Source organism: Puntigrus tetrazona, chromosome 1, assembly GCF_018831695.1.
Source record: "Puntigrus tetrazona isolate hp1 chromosome 1, ASM1883169v1, whole genome shotgun sequence".
NCBI lineage: Eukaryota > Metazoa > Chordata > Actinopteri > Cypriniformes > Cyprinidae > Puntigrus > Puntigrus tetrazona.
The window spans coordinates 26,138,916-26,156,184 of NC_056699.1; the positions used below are offsets into that span (position 1 = coordinate 26,138,916).

The 17,269-nt window shown below is 39.4% G+C and overlaps 3 protein-coding genes across 7 annotated transcripts in view; all 3 read right to left on the reverse strand.

Moving 5' to 3' along the window:
- elmod2 (ELMO/CED-12 domain containing 2) overlaps window positions 1-2,354 on the reverse strand; it is a 5,564-nt gene extending 3,210 nt beyond the window's left edge. The window contains exons 1-5 of one of the 2 annotated variants that reach the window (XM_043250925.1): window positions 2,273-2,354; window positions 1,574-1,721; window positions 1,464-1,492; window positions 1,227-1,324; window positions 1-65 (exon numbers count right to left, since the gene is read on the reverse strand). The exon at window positions 1-65 is cut by the window's left edge and continues 65 nt beyond it. In XM_043250925.1, the coding sequence (XP_043106860.1) occupies window positions 1-65; window positions 1,227-1,324; window positions 1,464-1,492; window positions 1,574-1,721; window positions 2,273-2,314 (382 nt within the window). In that variant the 5' untranslated portion in view covers window positions 2,315-2,354. The other variant, XM_043250917.1, reaches the window with a different exon arrangement.
- Window positions 2,355-2,868: 514 nt separating this feature from the next.
- zgc:66455 (uncharacterized protein LOC393502 homolog) lies at window positions 2,869-8,907 on the reverse strand. The gene is made up of 10 exons (XM_043231969.1): window positions 8,044-8,907; window positions 7,937-7,967; window positions 6,559-6,972; window positions 5,460-5,912; window positions 5,010-5,069; window positions 4,809-4,897; window positions 4,660-4,718; window positions 4,413-4,579; window positions 3,742-3,894; window positions 2,869-3,652 (listed from the first exon to the last, which is right to left on the reverse strand). Exons 1-10 carry the CDS (start codon window positions 8,119-8,121, stop codon window positions 3,270-3,272), a joined length of 1,887 nt encoding a protein of 628 aa, XP_043087904.1. The 5' UTR covers window positions 8,122-8,907; the 3' UTR covers window positions 2,869-3,269.
- Window positions 8,908-9,016: 109 nt separating this feature from the next.
- On the reverse strand, window positions 9,017-16,833 carry b3gnt2a (UDP-GlcNAc:betaGal beta-1,3-N-acetylglucosaminyltransferase 2a). Of its 4 annotated transcripts, none has more exons than XM_043232033.1 (3): window positions 15,205-16,833; window positions 12,740-12,848; window positions 9,017-11,589 (listed from the first exon to the last, which is right to left on the reverse strand). In XM_043232033.1, the coding sequence occupies exons 1-3, from the start codon at window positions 15,325-15,327 to the stop codon at window positions 10,319-10,321; spliced, it is 1,503 nt and encodes a 500-aa protein (XP_043087968.1). In that variant the 5' UTR covers window positions 15,328-16,833; the 3' UTR covers window positions 9,017-10,318. The 4 variants fall into 4 exon arrangements, with proteins under 4 accessions (XP_043087968.1, XP_043088066.1, XP_043087992.1 ...); XM_043232131.1 differs by having other exon boundaries at window positions 12,740-12,822; window positions 15,205-16,060; XM_043232057.1 differs by having other exon boundaries at window positions 12,740-12,828; window positions 15,205-16,059.
- Window positions 16,834-17,269: the final 436 nt, after the last annotated feature.

The window sequence follows — 17,269 nt, forward strand, 5'->3', positions numbered from 1 at the left end:
CCTCCTCGAACAACTCATTATATCCGTTGATTTGTAACAAACACTGCCGGAGATTCAGCTTAAACCTTTAAGAGAGATTTCTGCATGTAAAACTGCAGTCGGACAGTGATAATATCCACAAATTTTGAATACATAGTGAATATGAAACCTGTGAAGCATTTAGACAGGTTTCTTGACTGGCAAGTAGAAACAGCAGGGAGTTTGGGTTATTAGTTGATTTTAATATTTTACTATTAGCATTAATGTTCATTCAAATACTAATGCATGTATTGCATGCATATAAATAAATAAAATAAAATAAAATGATTTTAATGACAATTTAATACATTTCTAATATATATGTATATTGAAAGCAAACTGATACATTATATTTTTTATAGAATATAATAACATGTTTATAAGCATATTTTTCTGCATAAAAAAATTGTGCTGTCAAATGATTAGTTGCATCCAAAACAAACTTTTTTATTTTTACATAATAAACGTGTACTGTGAATATTTATTACTTATATATATATATATATATATATATGTGTATGTATATATATATATATATATATGTATATATATATATATATATATATATATATATATATATATATATATATATATGTATATATATATATATATATATATATATATATATATATATATGTATGTATATATATATATATATATATGTATGTGTGTATATATATATATATATATATAAATAAATACACACGTGATTGTATATATTTAAGATATTTAAATAACATAAAATACAAGAACATGAATATATGAACAAATATTTTCAAAATATATGCTGTATGAGTGTGTGTATTTATATATACATAATAAAAATGCACATTAAATATATAATTTAAACAAAAACGTAGTTTGGATGCAATTAACTGCAAAAACAAAATACATATATATTGTTAAAAAAATCTAAGAAAAAGTCTTGTGCAACAAATTGGCACCAGGGGCTAAAAAGCTAGAAATGGTGGCTTCTCGAATATGAAAAAAAGTTACAGTTTATGCTATTACAAAGAAAATACAGAAATATTTATAACAAAAACTACAAGTTTAAAATGTATTTGACTGGGCCTAGAGTAGTTAGAAAGAAAAAAATAAATCAACTAAGATCAAGTTATGCGACGCAGTGTGAATATGTCAAAAGATCGCAAAAAGTTGAAGTATATTTTCCCAAACGTATAAATGAAAGAGCCTTGAGAGAGTCTCACGTGGGATCTTTCTGCTCCTTGATTCTCTTCTCCTGGATTATCTGAGCCAGACGGTCGTCCAAATCATTCTCCTTCAAAGATAACGCCGCTCGCAATACCTGACCAAACGCGAACAAACACAGGGTGAAGCAGGTCAATGGGATCGATTGGTCCCGACTGAAGAATCCGGTCAATGTTAGTGTTCACCTTAAGATAAGAAAGTACTGCAGCAGCCAGAAATCATTGCGTCACACTTACCCTGCTTTTAGAAGACCTCAGGGAATACTCTACAAGACAAGCAACAAAGACTAAGTTTGCAAAGCCCTTCTCCCACAGATTATTAAACACAGTCCAGGTGTGACCATCACCTATCTGTGCTGTCCTCCTCGCTCCGGTTCTGCATCGAGCGCAGACGCGCTGCAGCTCGCATCTCCCTGTGAGCAGCCGCAGGAACCATTTCAGCCAGAAGCGAAGACATGAGGAATAGAAACACCTCCAGATATACCCCAGCATCCTCTGAAACACAAACAGCATCAGTTGGCTCCAGTCCAGCTGCACTGCCTCTTTAAAAAACGCACTCAACGGGGACGCCACATACACAAGAGAGACGCTTTGGGTGCGCTTTCTTAAACGCATGAGGCTCGTGCGAGCAGTTAACGCTGGCTTTAGAGCTACACATCGGTAACGCTGACTTCATTCGGTCCAAATGAGCCGCTGTTGCTCTGTGGAGACAGCGTTATTTGTAATCTCTAACCAATAAGACGCGTGCTGGACTCTTTACACGGTCCACCGTCAAATCAGACACACCGGCCAATTAGAGGAGCGATGCAGCTCGACCGCGAGCCAAAAGCGACGCTTTGAGAAAACCAGCTGGACAACACAACAGGTTGCTCGCGCGAGAGACGCGTACTGGACGTTAAAACCGCGAACGAGCACATTGTTACGCCGACGACGCATCTCACGCGACGCTAACGACGTTTATACCGCTTCACGTGTTTCCCCCCTGCCGTTTAATACTGTGTGCTAAAGATTTTGTGGAGTCGCGTAACTGTACGGGTCGCACTTACTAGCAGCCTCGTCGCCCGGAAATGATTCGGATCGGTGCGCATGCGCAGAAGATCTCTGGGCGCGAGCGAACGCTAACGGCCGCTTTTCTCTGACAAAATATCTCTTTCAAAATTATTTCTATTAACTTAGAGTAGGATGCAGAGAGACGTATCTGTATCGTATATACACATACTAGGCCCTATGTGGGGATATAAAGCGATGAATAAACTACACGCTTACATGGGAGAACATTTCTGACTTGTCTAATAAAGTTTTTTAAACAGCAATTAAACTACCGCGAAACTTATTTTATATTAATAATAATTAAGATTGAAGCAGCACACAAAAAAACGATTACTTAAAACTAACGTTTTCTTTTTTCAAATTTAGCTGCTGGTTTAAACTTAAGGTATCTATCTTTGTGGTGTTTAGCAGACAAAGTTTAAGACAGTAAAAATACCAGAATGGAAGAGAACTGAGAAGCTGATATTTGAAACCAGAATTGTCTAAAATTAAACAAAAATAGAATAAATGTGAAGCAGATTCTTGGCAGAAAAATATTAGCTATAAAAAAGCAAAAACAAAAAAAAAAAACAATTATACCTAAATTAATTTATTCATGCATACACAATGCATCCAAGAAGTATATTATATGCTACAAACCATAAATGCAGTAATAAAGAAAAATGATACCCATCAAACACTTTCAAATGTCAAACATATTTAGGCTAGTTGGACAAAACCACAAAGTACAACAAGTTCTGTTCATGTCTTTAAGTGTGACAAAGCTTCTGCAAGCAAAAACAAAACATTAATAATAATAATAATAATAATAATAATACTACAAGAGCAAAACTGAACAGAAACAAGGCAATTATTTAATCAAAACACTATAAATCATAAACTAACTTACAAAAAAACAAAAAAAAACAAAAACACCTCACTAATAAAACCAGTCTTGCATTCAGTGAGGTGCGGTGCGTTTAGAGGCAGGACGAGAGTGACCCTGTGAAAGAGTCAGAACTGGTGTTTCTCGGGGCCTGTTTTACTCCTGAACCCATCAGGAGGCCCCAGAGAGCCGAAGCGTAGTAGCGGCGGGTCCAGAGAGCGGAGACCTTCTTTGCCCAGCCTGACGGGTGGAGGTGGTGGGGGGAACGCGGAGGGGATCGCGCCACTGCTAACGTCATTAACCGTGTTATTGTTGTCATCATCACTGGCGGCGGTTGCCACGACGCCGCTGGAGCTCGCTTTCTGGCAGCGCGGAAGGAAGGAGCCTCTATAGTACCGATGATAGAGAAGAAACGCCCCCAACAGCAACAGCACGAGCAGCAGCGTGACCAGGCCGACCACGGCGTAGACGCCCCCGAGGATTCTGGGAGACGACGACGTCCGGCTACAGTCTGGAAAGAGAGAGGAGCCTACGATGAAACGGTGGCTTTGGGCAAACCGTCCTTTGAGTGACGCAAACTTCTGACAACCAATTTCTCACCAGGTTCAGACGACGCCGCACAGGCGCTGGCTCCCGGCCCTCGAGGAACCTCACGGTAACCATGGATACAGCGACAGGAGTACGACCCGAACCGGTTCACGCACTCCGCGTGAGCGTCACACACCGCCATGTGCGTCTCACACTCATTGATGTCTGTTCAAACACACACACACACACACACACACGTGGGCATGTCCATCAAAATTTTCAAGCAGGGAAGGTTTTTTAACCCCAAATATGAAGCTGAAATCACAAAAATAGTGAGATCTCGTTTAGGTGCTACACCAAAAATAACCACTTGGTGACACCCTAACTCCTCTGAATATTTTATATACAAAAAAAAAAAAACCACCTTTATTTTTTCCTCAAAAGTAATATTAAAATATCCACAGTAGTGGTCTATTCCATCAAATCAATGCATAGTTAAAAATAAATAATAATAAATATATATATATATATATATATATATATATATATATATATATATATATATATATATATATATATATATATATATATATATATATATATATATATATATATATATATATATAAAATGTACATAAACAGACATCAAGTACTAAAGGAAATAAAATTAAAATAAAAAAATAAAACACCTACACTTAAGTGAATAAACCGCAGGTTAATGAATGAGTGTGATGTGAGAGCACCTTCAGTAGAGACGGATGCGATGACGCCCCTCGTCTCGGTGGTTTGGGACGCGACGGCTCTGCCCCGAAGCGCCTGCAGACCGCTCTGAAGATCCCCGTGCGTCTGCTGCCCCACAGCCGCCCTCGAAAACTGCAGCCACGCGATGAACAACACGCCAGAGCTCAACCTGCAGGCAGATCAGACCGTGAGCAGACCGCTTCGGAAGAACCCAACCCTTCTGCTTTAGGAAGTGAGCTTTGTACTTACTTCTTCAGTCTTTTGAAGTCCAGGCTCTTCGGAGCGAGACGTCCTAACACTCCTCGTATCTATAAACCGATTTAGAGCCCAAAAGTTGCTCAATTGACAGCTATGCTATGAATACATGTTTACAAGGGAGTCTTAATGTCGAGCCTCACCGTGGTCTCCAGAGCGGATCTGAGCGAAGAGGGTTCTTCGTGATGTTTAGGCTCCAGACTGATCTCAACGCTTACCTCGAACAAGAGCTCTGATTGGACGGGTGACATGACATCAGAACATAAGCTGCGGGTCATTTGTAGAAATTAAACGTAAATGGTTCGTTGGGTTGACGAGGGAAACCACTGGAAAGCACATCTCACCTCCAGGGAACCGCTGGCGTTGGGTCACGTTTCGTGGGGTTTGCTGGTAGAGAGCTTTCTCTGTAGACAGGAAAAAAAATTAAAAAAATAATGCAGATTTTAGTAGTAATAGTAATGTTTTAAAGCATTATTAAAATAATGTTACATTACCAATTAAAGCATAACAACACAAGCATAATAATTACACTCATTTACTGAAATGGTATAAATACAGTACTATTAAGTAAATTGTAAAATCGCAAAAGCTGCCAAATTATGTTTTCCTGAATTGAATATTTTGAAGAACGTTTGTAATCAGGCCACCATTGACTTCCATAGTATTTTTTTCCTACTGCGGAAGCCAATGGTGACCCGAAGAAGCCGTCAAATGCTGATAGAATTTTTGTGGGGTGAACCATTCCTTTAATATTCATGAAAGCAATGTTACAATGACAAAAAAGCCACTTGCACCTTTTGACTGGCGGTGTAGTTTGTGTTTGGTCACAGGTGATGTGACCCTGCTCTCGTCAGAAACCCCTTCCTCGTCGTCCACCTTCAGCCTCCTCTCTCCGACCGGCTCCCAGGCGTCCGTGTTCCTGCGCGTGGCCGCGGGTTTAACGCCAGGCGTGAGAGTCTGCGCGCCGAGGCTCACGTCCAAAACGTCTGCGTAAGCCGCCTGGTATCTGGGCCGCGTCCCGCTTTGGGGTTGACCGCGGTGGTCCTCAGCTTCTTCATGCGACGCTGCGGAGAAAAGATCATCGCGGTATGCTTCGTCACCGGCCTCTTCGTCACCGGCGTGAGCCGGCGCTGGGATGAGAGGAGGCCGTGAGGACTTCACAGAGCCAGTGTGCGTAGGGGAGTCCGTAACGGCATCGGTTTCATCTTCATCTCCTAAAGCCGCTCCGGTCACTTCTGCAAGAACGTCTGTCGAATACAAAGAGCGGTGTGACGGAGCAGGCTTGGCTCCAGAATCAGAGCAGGAAAGGCGCTTCTTAAACTAGCGAGGGGGCCATCACTGCATACGAGGCCAAGAAAAACTAGTACAACTACAACCATTTTGCATTTGAGGCGAAAGTAATGTCTTTTAATGTTATAAAATGTATAAAGAAATACTTTGGAGAATAAATGGGGTGTCATTCAGTGTGACGAGATTCATGCAAACATGCTTATTCAGACGTGTGCATATCAAAACCTATAAAATAATAAGTATAATATTTTGTGTTTTAATTTAAAAAAAAAAAAAAAAAAAATAGGCAAAACCTAGAGTAGTGGCAAATTAAAAAAAAAAAAAAAAAAAAAGTAAAAATTACAACTAATTTGTATTTGAGGTGAAATTAAATTAGTATTTTAAAGTGTGTGATCTTAGTAAATAATTTTAGTAAATCAGGAAGAAAAAAAAAAAGTGTATATTTGATAATATATTTAAACTGAAAACAACAATTTAAAGCAGTATTACACTTTTTCTTATATATATAAAACTATCCCAAATGAAGTTCTGTACACCACACAAAGAAAAAAACAAAAAAAAAAAAAAAACAACCACACACACACACTGAAAACCTTCCCTCACCTTCATATATGTAATCAGGAGAGTCCACGGATGTGAGAGCTTTAAAGCGCCCGTGGAAGCCCCTGTACGGTTGGGCCCGGTTCCCTTCGATGAGCAGCACCACCTGAACGGTGTTCGACACGGAGGTGTACCTGGCCTTTCTCCAGCACCTCTCCAGGATCCTCTGCCCTCCCGCGGCCGCCGGAGACTCATCCAGGTGGATCTGGTCGCTCTTCTCCTGACAGGCGTCCGAGGGAGTGAAGTCCTCCAGGTAGAGCTCCAGACGCTTCCCAGGAGGCACCTGGATGGTCCAGTTACACCACACGGGGGGGTGCGAGCACAGGTAATCAGGGGAGAAGAACTCACCGCTGTCTTGACGGAGGACTTGATGGCAGCTGCGCAGGGCATAGAAGGCGTAACGCTCGCGACCCACACCTGAAGAGAGAGAGAGAGAGACATTACAGCACATCTGTCTCACAGCCGGTCTAAACTGAAGAGGAAAAGTCACAGGGCATTTAAATGACCAAAAATAAGACTCAAATTTTACATAATATATACACATTTAATAATAAAAATACAGTATTTCCCCCCAAATACATTTACTTTTTTTTTTTTTCTTTTGTAAAAAAGAAGAAAATATTTCTCTTTAATAAAAAGACAAAACATAGCCAGCATAACAACAACAATTTATTCCCTAAAATATGTACATATTTTTAATTTGATTTAAAAAAAAAAAATTACAGGTAACTTCAATTAGAAAAAAAATTATTTTAACTATTTGTATAATTTTTTACTAAGACATAAGATAGAATAGCCAGGTTATTTTAGTACATTTATCTCCAAAGAAACCCCTAAATATTTTCATTGAAGAAAAAAAAAAAACATTACAGGGGATTTAAATGAATAAAAATAAGATAAACAAAATTAACACATATACACAAACACACACATACACACACACACACATATGCTTGCATATTACAGTAAACATACTCCAATATTACCAATGTGATTAAATAGGATGTAGTGCATTTTATCATATTTATCCTCCAGAACAGCTAATTCTTGTTTTAGCTAAAGATTTGTTTTTACAATAGATTATATAATTATGCAAATAAATAAGATAAAACACAATTGTGTATATAAAAATGTGTTGTATCTTTTCAATTCATTTTTTTATTCACACTAGAAAGCTGCTGTTATGTATTAGATATATATATATATATATATATATATATATATATATATATATATATATATATATATATATATATATATATATATATATATATTATTATTTTTATTTTATTTATATTATTTTATTTATATTAAGCTTGCTTGAGCCTACACAGATTCAGTTTAGTGTACGTTGATGTCAATGTGACTGACGGACGTTTACCTGCCGATGCTTGCCCGCCATATCTGTCGATCTGCCAAAAACAGACAGACGGAGTGAAACATGCCCCGATCAGCTCGCCATCGTCTGATCATCGATGAGTTACTCACCTCCGCGCCGCTCATCAAACCCGTCAAACCGATCAACATCACGAGACCGCACGCGCTCGGTACAAGCCGCAGTGGCATTTCGGATTTATGCTCGCCTACTTTATACGTTGCTGTCAGATACTCGTTTTTAAAAACCAAACGGAAGAGGCCGCCGGCGGCAGCTGTATTATATATGTGCGCTTGATGAGGTGAGTTTACCTGCCGCGCGTGACACGTGACGCGCGAGGGCGCCGCGCAAACATAAAGGTGAACAGAAACGGTTTTATTTTAAAGCTTTGCGTTGATGCACTGTTTGTTAGGATTAGACAAAATTGGGAAAGTCTGGAACCTAAAACATTGCATATTGCATATTTAAAGTTGTCCAAAGCAATGCATATAACTAATGAAAAATGATTTGTGACAGCAAAAGGAAGATTGTTCGCATTAATTATACAAATGTAGCAATTTATCCTTAATGCTTTCACTGTCGTTTTTGTGCATAGGTCTTTACGCGTTTGGATAATAAAAAATAATCATAATAAAATAGCAGATAAATTCATGCTTATTTATGTAAAGATTGCTGTACCGAATGAAATATATTTTTCCTTTTTTTTCTGACTAAATTACTTCCCAATATAGACATAACTTTTAGTACTAGCCGTATATACAAAACACTGCTTAACTGGAATTATAAAAGCAGGTTTCACGTGTCGAGCCGAATTCCTGTGTTTTCAGGACAATAATCAATATCTCGTATTGAACAAATTACTGAACTTATGGAAATCTTTCGTGCTCATCTTCCATTTGGAGTTAATGATAACTGATTTGGACGTTGCACTTTGGAGGCTCGTTCAGTTTGCGTTGTATGTGTCCTACGGTATTTTGCCCTTCAACAATGGGGCAAAGGTCACAGCTTACTTGTGCAAACAGGGTACAATAAAACTTCGATTATTATTATCCTGGTGTTGATAGCGTAGAATGATCAAACAGCAAGTACCTGAGAATATAGAGGTTTAATGCGAGAGAAGTCAAACGGCTCAGCTATAGTTTTCCACACAGGAATACAAACATAAGTTAAAAATAAACATAAAATACACATCAGACTCGCTCTTTCTGTTATGAAAATGCACCCCGATTTATAACTTCAACATGCATCATAGCGCACCATGAATGACTCATTTTGAGTAAACAATCGTGATTTGCTGCGTCGAAGTAAAAGAAGGTGCGCAAGTATGTGAACCCAGCTAACGCTCTCAGAAAGTTCTAGCAAGGTTCTCTCAAATGTTCTTCTAGAAACATTCATGGAACATTTGTTCAAAGTTATCTGGCCTTTAATAATGTTCTCCAAATATTAGCACAGAAACAATATTTCATTAATTGCACTTTTTTACTGGAATGTTTAAACTGCAAGTACTTGGAATGTTTTTTAAATCGTACAACTGGTTTTGGAATGTTCAAAGAACATTCAAAAGTAACATTCCTTTGATGTTTAAATTTAGCGGAATGTTCGAAATGAAATGTATATTTCGCTTCCAGCTATTTTCAGTTGTACAAAACAGCTTGTTGTGCAACTTGATATTGTAAACCGGTGTTTCTTACCGTATTATTTTAATGTATTATCTTAATTTTGAACACTCTGGTTTTAGCGCAAACAGTTTTACCATTTACTGCACTTTATTATTTCCCTACTAATTAACTACTTCCCAACGGCTAATATCCAAGTTAAATGATGTTTTATAACTTCAAGGGTTAGTTCACCCAAAAATGAAAAATTATGTTACTTATCTTCGAAGCATCCTAGGTGTATGTGACTTTCTTCTTTCAAACAAATTAGTTAGTTATATTAAAAACTGTCCCGGCAGTAGGCGGGTGGTTCCCTTTAACAGTCTAAAACATGTTTAATAAAGTGTGTGCAAACTACAAAAAATGTATTTAAATATGGCTATTTATCTTACAAAACGCATGGATTTGCTACAGGAGGCCTTTATTCAACCCAGGAGCTGTCTGACGGACGGTTTATTAAATTTATGTGCACTTTGTTTAACAAGTTTTAGACTGTGAAAAGGAAACATCCGCCTACTGCAATGTTAGAGCTTAGAAGTGCCAGGACAACTCAGATTGGATTAGTCTGAAAGAAGAAAGTCACATACTCATAAGTGAGTAAAACACAGCCTAATTTTAATTTTTGTGTGAACTAACCCTTCAACGGGAACGATAGCAATACGTTCTTGGAATACATTTTTGTTAGCTGTATGTCAGTCATAGAAAAGGCCATCAGTGTCACTGTGATTGGGCTCTATTTGCTTTTGTTGCGTCGCATTGCACCCTTCACCTGCGGTGTAGCTGCAATGTAACATTTCGCTTCTGGGTCATTAACCCAAGACCAAATCTTTATCATGTCCTGAGGGCTCCTGGGATGGACCAGAATAAGACTTTTGTAAGCACAGGGATTCTCTCTGTGCTTCTCCTCAATGTCAAAGGTCTTAAATCCCACGTGTTTCTCCGGAACTAGCCCCAGTCTCTTCAGGCACATGCCAGTGTAGACGTCGTCTATCGGGTACAGCGTGACCAGACGCGAGATCGTTCTTAAACGCAGCCCCAGGTTCCCAGAATACAGGTAGCCTCCTCCACCGGCGTATGGTGGGTAAACTCCCTGAAACACGCTCTCGGGGATATAATACTTGAGGTGCCTGCTCCGGTGGGGTCCAGCATTGGTGATCACATCACCAACGAAAAGGTCCTGTGTCTTGGACACCGTAAAGTTGCCCAGGTAAGCCAGCATATGTCGCGTATTAACGAAAACGTCATCGTCGCCTTTGAAAACATACTTAGCAGAAGCGCAATGAGTCCCAAACCAATCCAGAAAGAGCACTTCCTTTAGGGTGAGGTTGAAGAACGAGTCTCGATAATCCCACTGCAGGACGTCGCCATACAGCGCCGCTTCGTACTTCACCATGTCCGACAAGTTCGGGAAGTGGTCCGTCGCTGCCGTGCTGCCGAGCAGGAACACCGTGGCGATGCGCCGGCCGCCGAGGATCCCGGCGCGCCCCCACGATTCTCGGATGGCCTGCCGTCGGTCGAAATGTGGCGCGATGGACTTCACTGCGAGCAAGAGGTACGGCGGTTCTGAACACACGTTGCGTGCCTCCGTTATCAAGGGGTACGACCTGCATCCCATGTACAGCAAGAAGTCCTGGAATCGCTGCGGTAGGGACTTAAAGTCTTCGATCTCTGTCTTCACCTTGCGGTCCGGCTGGCAGGGACTGCTGAGATTCAGCCAACGCGGGACTCCCTGAAAGTCATGAGGGGTCTCGCTGCTGTTTGACAGAGGTAGGTAGTAGATGTCATCGAGACGCTGCTGCTCGCGATTCCAGAACGCCAGGTTGAGCTCCGGCTTCTTCCAGAACTTTTTGGGCGTCAGTTTCCCTCGACCGTACGAGCCTCGGCCCTGCCCGTAGCTTCGGGACACTTCCACCACGATGTAGATGAAGAAGTTGGCTAACATCAGCAATCCTAGCACCTTGGTGGTCTTCCAGTTGCTGTTCATCTTGAAGATGCCCTCGCCACCTGAAGACGCAGAAAGAGATTTAGTACATGTTAGGTTACAGACAGAGAGAAGTGGAAAGCCTGCCGAACGTGGTGGAGAAAGCGGGATGGGCAAACCACAATGACCTGGGAAGTGGAGGTAGTTATGTTAGTAATTCTGTTAGTTAGCTTAGCCAAAGCCAGTTAGTATGGACTTGAGCCGTGAGTGTTTGATCCATCGGTTGAACCTCAATCATACACCAAAATAAAGAGCATTCATGGTTTCATGAAGAACATTTAAAATGCTTCCCATTCCATAAAAGGTTATTTATAGTGAAAAAAGGATTATTTAGATTATTAAAATGTTCTTCATGCTAAGAAAGTAATGGTGCTTTTAAAAACTGTTGACAGAAAGTTTCTTTTGGGATCTAAAAATGTTTCTTCTACAGCATCACTGCAAAAACACCTGTTTGGAAACTTCATTATATTGGCATCTATGGGTCCATTAAAAACCTTTAACATCTGTGGAGACATTTCACTAAATGTTCTTCATAATGGAAAAAAAAGTTGAGATTATTCAAGAATATTTTCTTATCAGCTATCTTCTCTAAATAATAAAGTAAATAAAAACTCAAACAAATGAGTTTAAAAAGCACAGTTAAAAAGCATCAAAAATGACTCTAATATGAATTAATGTTACATCACGTTTAAAAGGATCTAAACAATTGTTTTGAGCAGATTTGAGTGCTAAAGGCTTGTGGTGTTTATGTAGCGCATACCTCAACCAAAAAAGCAGCAGTGGGCTCATGCAAAGCCTGAATCCACAATGGATACATCATTCCTCAACCGTGGCATGCGCCGAACAACCTTTGCATGTCAAAAAAAGCCTAAATAATTCATCCAAAAATGTAACTTCTACCACGAATCATTTCAAATGCTGCATCTTGTTTCCATGCGACATGTTTTTATTATTACTATTATTAGTTTAATTACATTTACAGTTGTTTTTAACATGAATATTTTAAATTAATACGGAAATCCACGAAAGCACAACTGGCGGTCATATTATTTAAGGCTCAGAAAAACAGACAAAATCATTTATATTTCTGGATGAATCATTTCTCTGAAAAAGAACCAGCTGAAAGCATGAACGGTAACCAAACATGAAGGTAACGGCTGGCCCGTTACTCACAGCGAGGACATCTGCAGGGTAAGTCTAGAGTGAGATCCATGAGTGAGTCCGGGATGAAGCATCCGGGGTTCCTCCTCCTGTAACTGTACCTGAACAGTAAGGGATGAACCTGCTGCATTTCAGCCAATGTTTGATATACCCAACCCAAGATTCCTGCCCGTTTCCGACTCCACACCATCCCACGTTGGAGCTTCCTTCTCTCGTTCATTCATAAACATCATGTGTTCCTCGTGACACCAATTACTGATGTGCAACGTCAGACGCTTCCTAGTCTCGTATAGTCAGACCTTTGACTGAACAGCTCTGCCGTGATCCACGCTGCAGTTTACATTGGAGCGTTTTTACACTTTTAAAGTTCACTTTGATCAAACGGGTAGAGATGGGTTTATGTCAAATAGGTTATAATACCACAGATTCTCTAACAAGCCCCATGATATTTAGTTTCAAAGATCTGACATCAGCTTGTCATTTTGTGCTTTCAGTATGCACCAGACGGCCGAAGGTGGTCTGCGATGGTGTGGCTTCGGAGACTAAGCTCTTGCAGACCTTCAAAAGCACTTCACTGTTGGACAACAAACCTATTTTATGACTGCACTTTAGATCAGACCACACTTGAACTTTCCACACTGATGCAATACTATCATTGCCCTACTTTAACCCCCCTTTTTTTTTTTTTAAAACAAAAAACTATAATTGTTTTGAGATATATAGGCTATTAGGGGCTTTTAAAAGAAATAAGAAATATTGTGTGGCTCCCTAAAAAAAGTTACTTTTTAAGAAAGTAATTTTTTATGTTATTTTTTTATTCATCTGTGCGAGGCTTGCTTGTCTTTTTTTAGTAAATAAAACATGTTTTGGCACATGTAAAAGCCCTTTCACACCAAGAGCTATATGAATAAGCCTCAGACTGATGAAAATGTAAATACAGTACAGTATTGTGTACAGTAGAGGGTGCCGCTCAAACAAACCTTTCAGCTATCTAAGTCATTTTTGCTTTTTACTATGGTTGAAGAACACACAATGATTGTAATGCACTGAGACAGTATGCATTCACAATAATGCCAGTATTTATATTTTGGCAACATGCTGCCAGGTCACGCTCTTAAAGGAACAGTTCACCCAAAAATTACAATTTGTCATCATTTACGTGTACCCTGTTTTGGGTCACCATTGACCTCCATAGTAGGAAAAAAAATACTGTGGAAGTCAATGGTGACCCAAAACAGCCTGGTAATAAACTTCCTTCAAAATGTCTTCCTTTGTGTTCAGCAGAACAAAGATATTCATACAGGTTTGGATCTACTCGAGGGTGGGGGAATGGTGACAGGATTTGCATTTTTGGGTGAACTATTCCTTTAATGAAAACCGCTGGAGTGGCCTACAGCTGCTGTTAAAAAAACAGGTAAATTGCGAATTGCTGTGGGCTGAATCATTTAGACCGAATTCGAAGTGAAGAGCTTCCTTGTCGAAGCAACAACTGGTGAAGAAATTGCTGCGTGTGATAAAAAAAGGGAAAACGTGTTGTTCCTTCAGATATATATTTAAACCGTGAAAGGTGCAGTCAACATCCCGAAGGCAGGCTAATGCTTCTGTACAGACGCTGTACTGTAAACAGCGAAGAAGTTGTGTGTGTACTGTACATTAGATCTCTTACTTGCCTACACATATGTTGATACTCGTATCATTACGGGGAATTTTGACTTATTAGCCAAAACTCAGCTAGCCTATTTTTGCAAGCTTCACGCGAGTAACAGACTGAAATCCAATAGCCTGTTTAAAGCAAATCCTCTCAGATTAAATATGACACCGGTTATTGGACATCAATAAAAATCGAAGTTCTCAAAAATGCCATAACTCAATTTGGTGATGTGCACCATATTCGATTAAAGGTTTTTCAGAGACTTAAATTCGGTTGTTTTCTTCTCCCATGTAACTATTACACGACCGGTGCCTGGACTCATATAAATAAAGATGATGCCATTGAAGAACCATTTTCAGTTCCACAAAGAACCATTCAGTCAAAGGTCACTGCATCTCTTTCTCTCTAAAGAACATATTTTTTTTTAAACAGAAATGTTCTTCAGATGTTAAAGTTTGTTTCTCTGCGGCGTCGCGAGGCAGCTTTATTTTTAAGAGTGCATTGCATTTTTGGACATCAGACTTCAGGAAATGACAAAAACGTTCCATTTTGCGTTAACTAAGCCTTTAAAGATTCGACAGGAAGATATTAGCGATCATTCGAAATAATAATAAAGCGATAAAAATAAATATTTTAATTGCCTTGATAAAGATAAGGCCAGCGAAGGTGAACGGACTTATAAAAAAACACGCATTAAGGCACGTTTGACTAGCGTTTTGCATTTATTTATTCATTTCGACATCCAGTTTAGCATTTGTAAGCGCTACCTCGTAAGTGTAATCTCGTCTGAATATACCTGTGCGTGAAGGTGTGCGTCTGCTCTCACCTGTTTAACGGCGGTCCCCGACAGTTGCTTCTTCACAGACATAACATTTCTCCTCAGTCCGTCGAACGGAACGGAACTGTTGTTGTTTGTTTGTTTTTCCGTTGTTAATTCCTGAAGTCCCATTTAAAGCGAGTAGCGCAGATGAAGGCGCCGCGTGCGCTCGACTCGGGTCACGGTCTCCGTCTGCGCGAGCGCCTCCCTCCCGACGGACGCGCGCGCGCGCGCACGCCCTCCTACAGGCTTAACGATGCGCGCCGGGGCCAATTTTGTATAATCTCCTCACAGACACACGGGCGAAGCACACTTGTGAGGACGTCTGATACGCTCGTAACTATATACAGCGCTCGCAAATCATGTCGGGCACCTCTGATAGCTTTGGGGTGGAGAGGGGTTCCTTGTCGTTCGGCAAATACCACCACCTCCTTAAAAATACACTTTTTTTTCTGCAGTTCGTGTTTGAGGTGTAATTTGAATTCGGATTAAGGCTTAAAACCGGGTAACAAACCCATTTTATTCACTTTGCGAGCAAATGATGCATTAGCATTATATGCTTAAAAACACTTAAGCCCACGCCATAAGCCCTATAAGTCTTTTAAGAATATTTTTTCTGCTATTTATATCGATTTTTCAGCCATTAAAAATCGATTGACTGCATTTTTTAGTATGCGGAAGCGCATTTGCTGCCTAAAAGCAATGGAACACCAAAAATATTACTGCACTTATGTAGTATTTATTTATTGGTATTTTTTCCATTATTATAGTATGCATCCTTTTAGTATAAAACAAGATATAATTTTCTAATAGTAGTATTTTTCCAGCGAACTGCACTTTTTTTTTTTTACTAACAGTAAAAATATTTTTCTAACAATATTCTATTCTGTTCCATTCTATTCTATTCAGAACAATAACCCGAGGACCCCAGCATTAACAGTCGGTTCTGTCAGTATCAGACTACTTAAACCAACAAACGGCTCATTATTTGGACGCAGCACATCCACATAAACGCAGCGTAGAAGATCATCACTAGCAACCCCATACGATACTTTTCAAAGGCCGCAGTCACAACCATTGTCTTCTCGTCTGAATAATTAATAAGTCATACACCAGCTTTTATCACGGCTAAACCAAACGTTCGCTACAAACGACGGAACGGAAAGCCCTCTGTCGAGCTCCTGTGTTTGGTCTACGATAAACGCGTCCCAATTCATTAGTGAATGCAGTCTCCAGACACAGACGTAAACTAAACACTGTACAGGAGAGGAAAATAAACCACAAAGGGGTACAAAATAGCATCTACTACAAAAGTCAGGGCATGCCGTGCAATCATTGGCTAATTGATAATTTTATTGTTGTTATATATTATTGCAATTATAGTTTTTTAAAATAAATTAATAAAGATAAAATTACATATTGAACGTAAAAATAAAAGCAATCATATGCGTGCTGCTTTAAAAATGCGTTAAAAATATTTCTAAAAAAAAAAAAATCTGTCCTGTCACCTTGGAGAGGAAATCACATTAAAGTCATTTTATTTTCCATTTCGAATTTAGCATTATCGTTCCTATTTATTATCACAAACGTAGTTTTAAAAATAAATACACTTAAAATTACACGTATAACAAAAACAGTAATAACAGTAAATCTAATCTATAAAAAAAAACTAAATCAAATCTAAAACAATTCTTTTTTTTTTTTAAATACCGCAAAGAAATGATGTTTGTGATTTGCGAAAGCACATTTTCGACTTCATCTAGGCTTTTTAACGTACGGGAACAGCGGGCTTATCTCTTCTCAATATGACTTTGACTTTCAGGTTTATGACTTTCGCTCAAAAACACAGCAGTAATAAAGGTGGATTACGTTATATTGGTACCTCTGCAGTTCCTAGAACACTAAATCATCTGGTAACGTAATAAACATTAACTCGCATGAATTAAGAAGATTTCCAGGTTCACGTCAGGTCGCCGAGTCGCCTGCGCTGCCACCGCTCGCCATTTATCCAGCTATTACTTCATTTAGTTACTTAGTGACTACATTAAAAAGCCATTAACCCTGTGAAGTGATT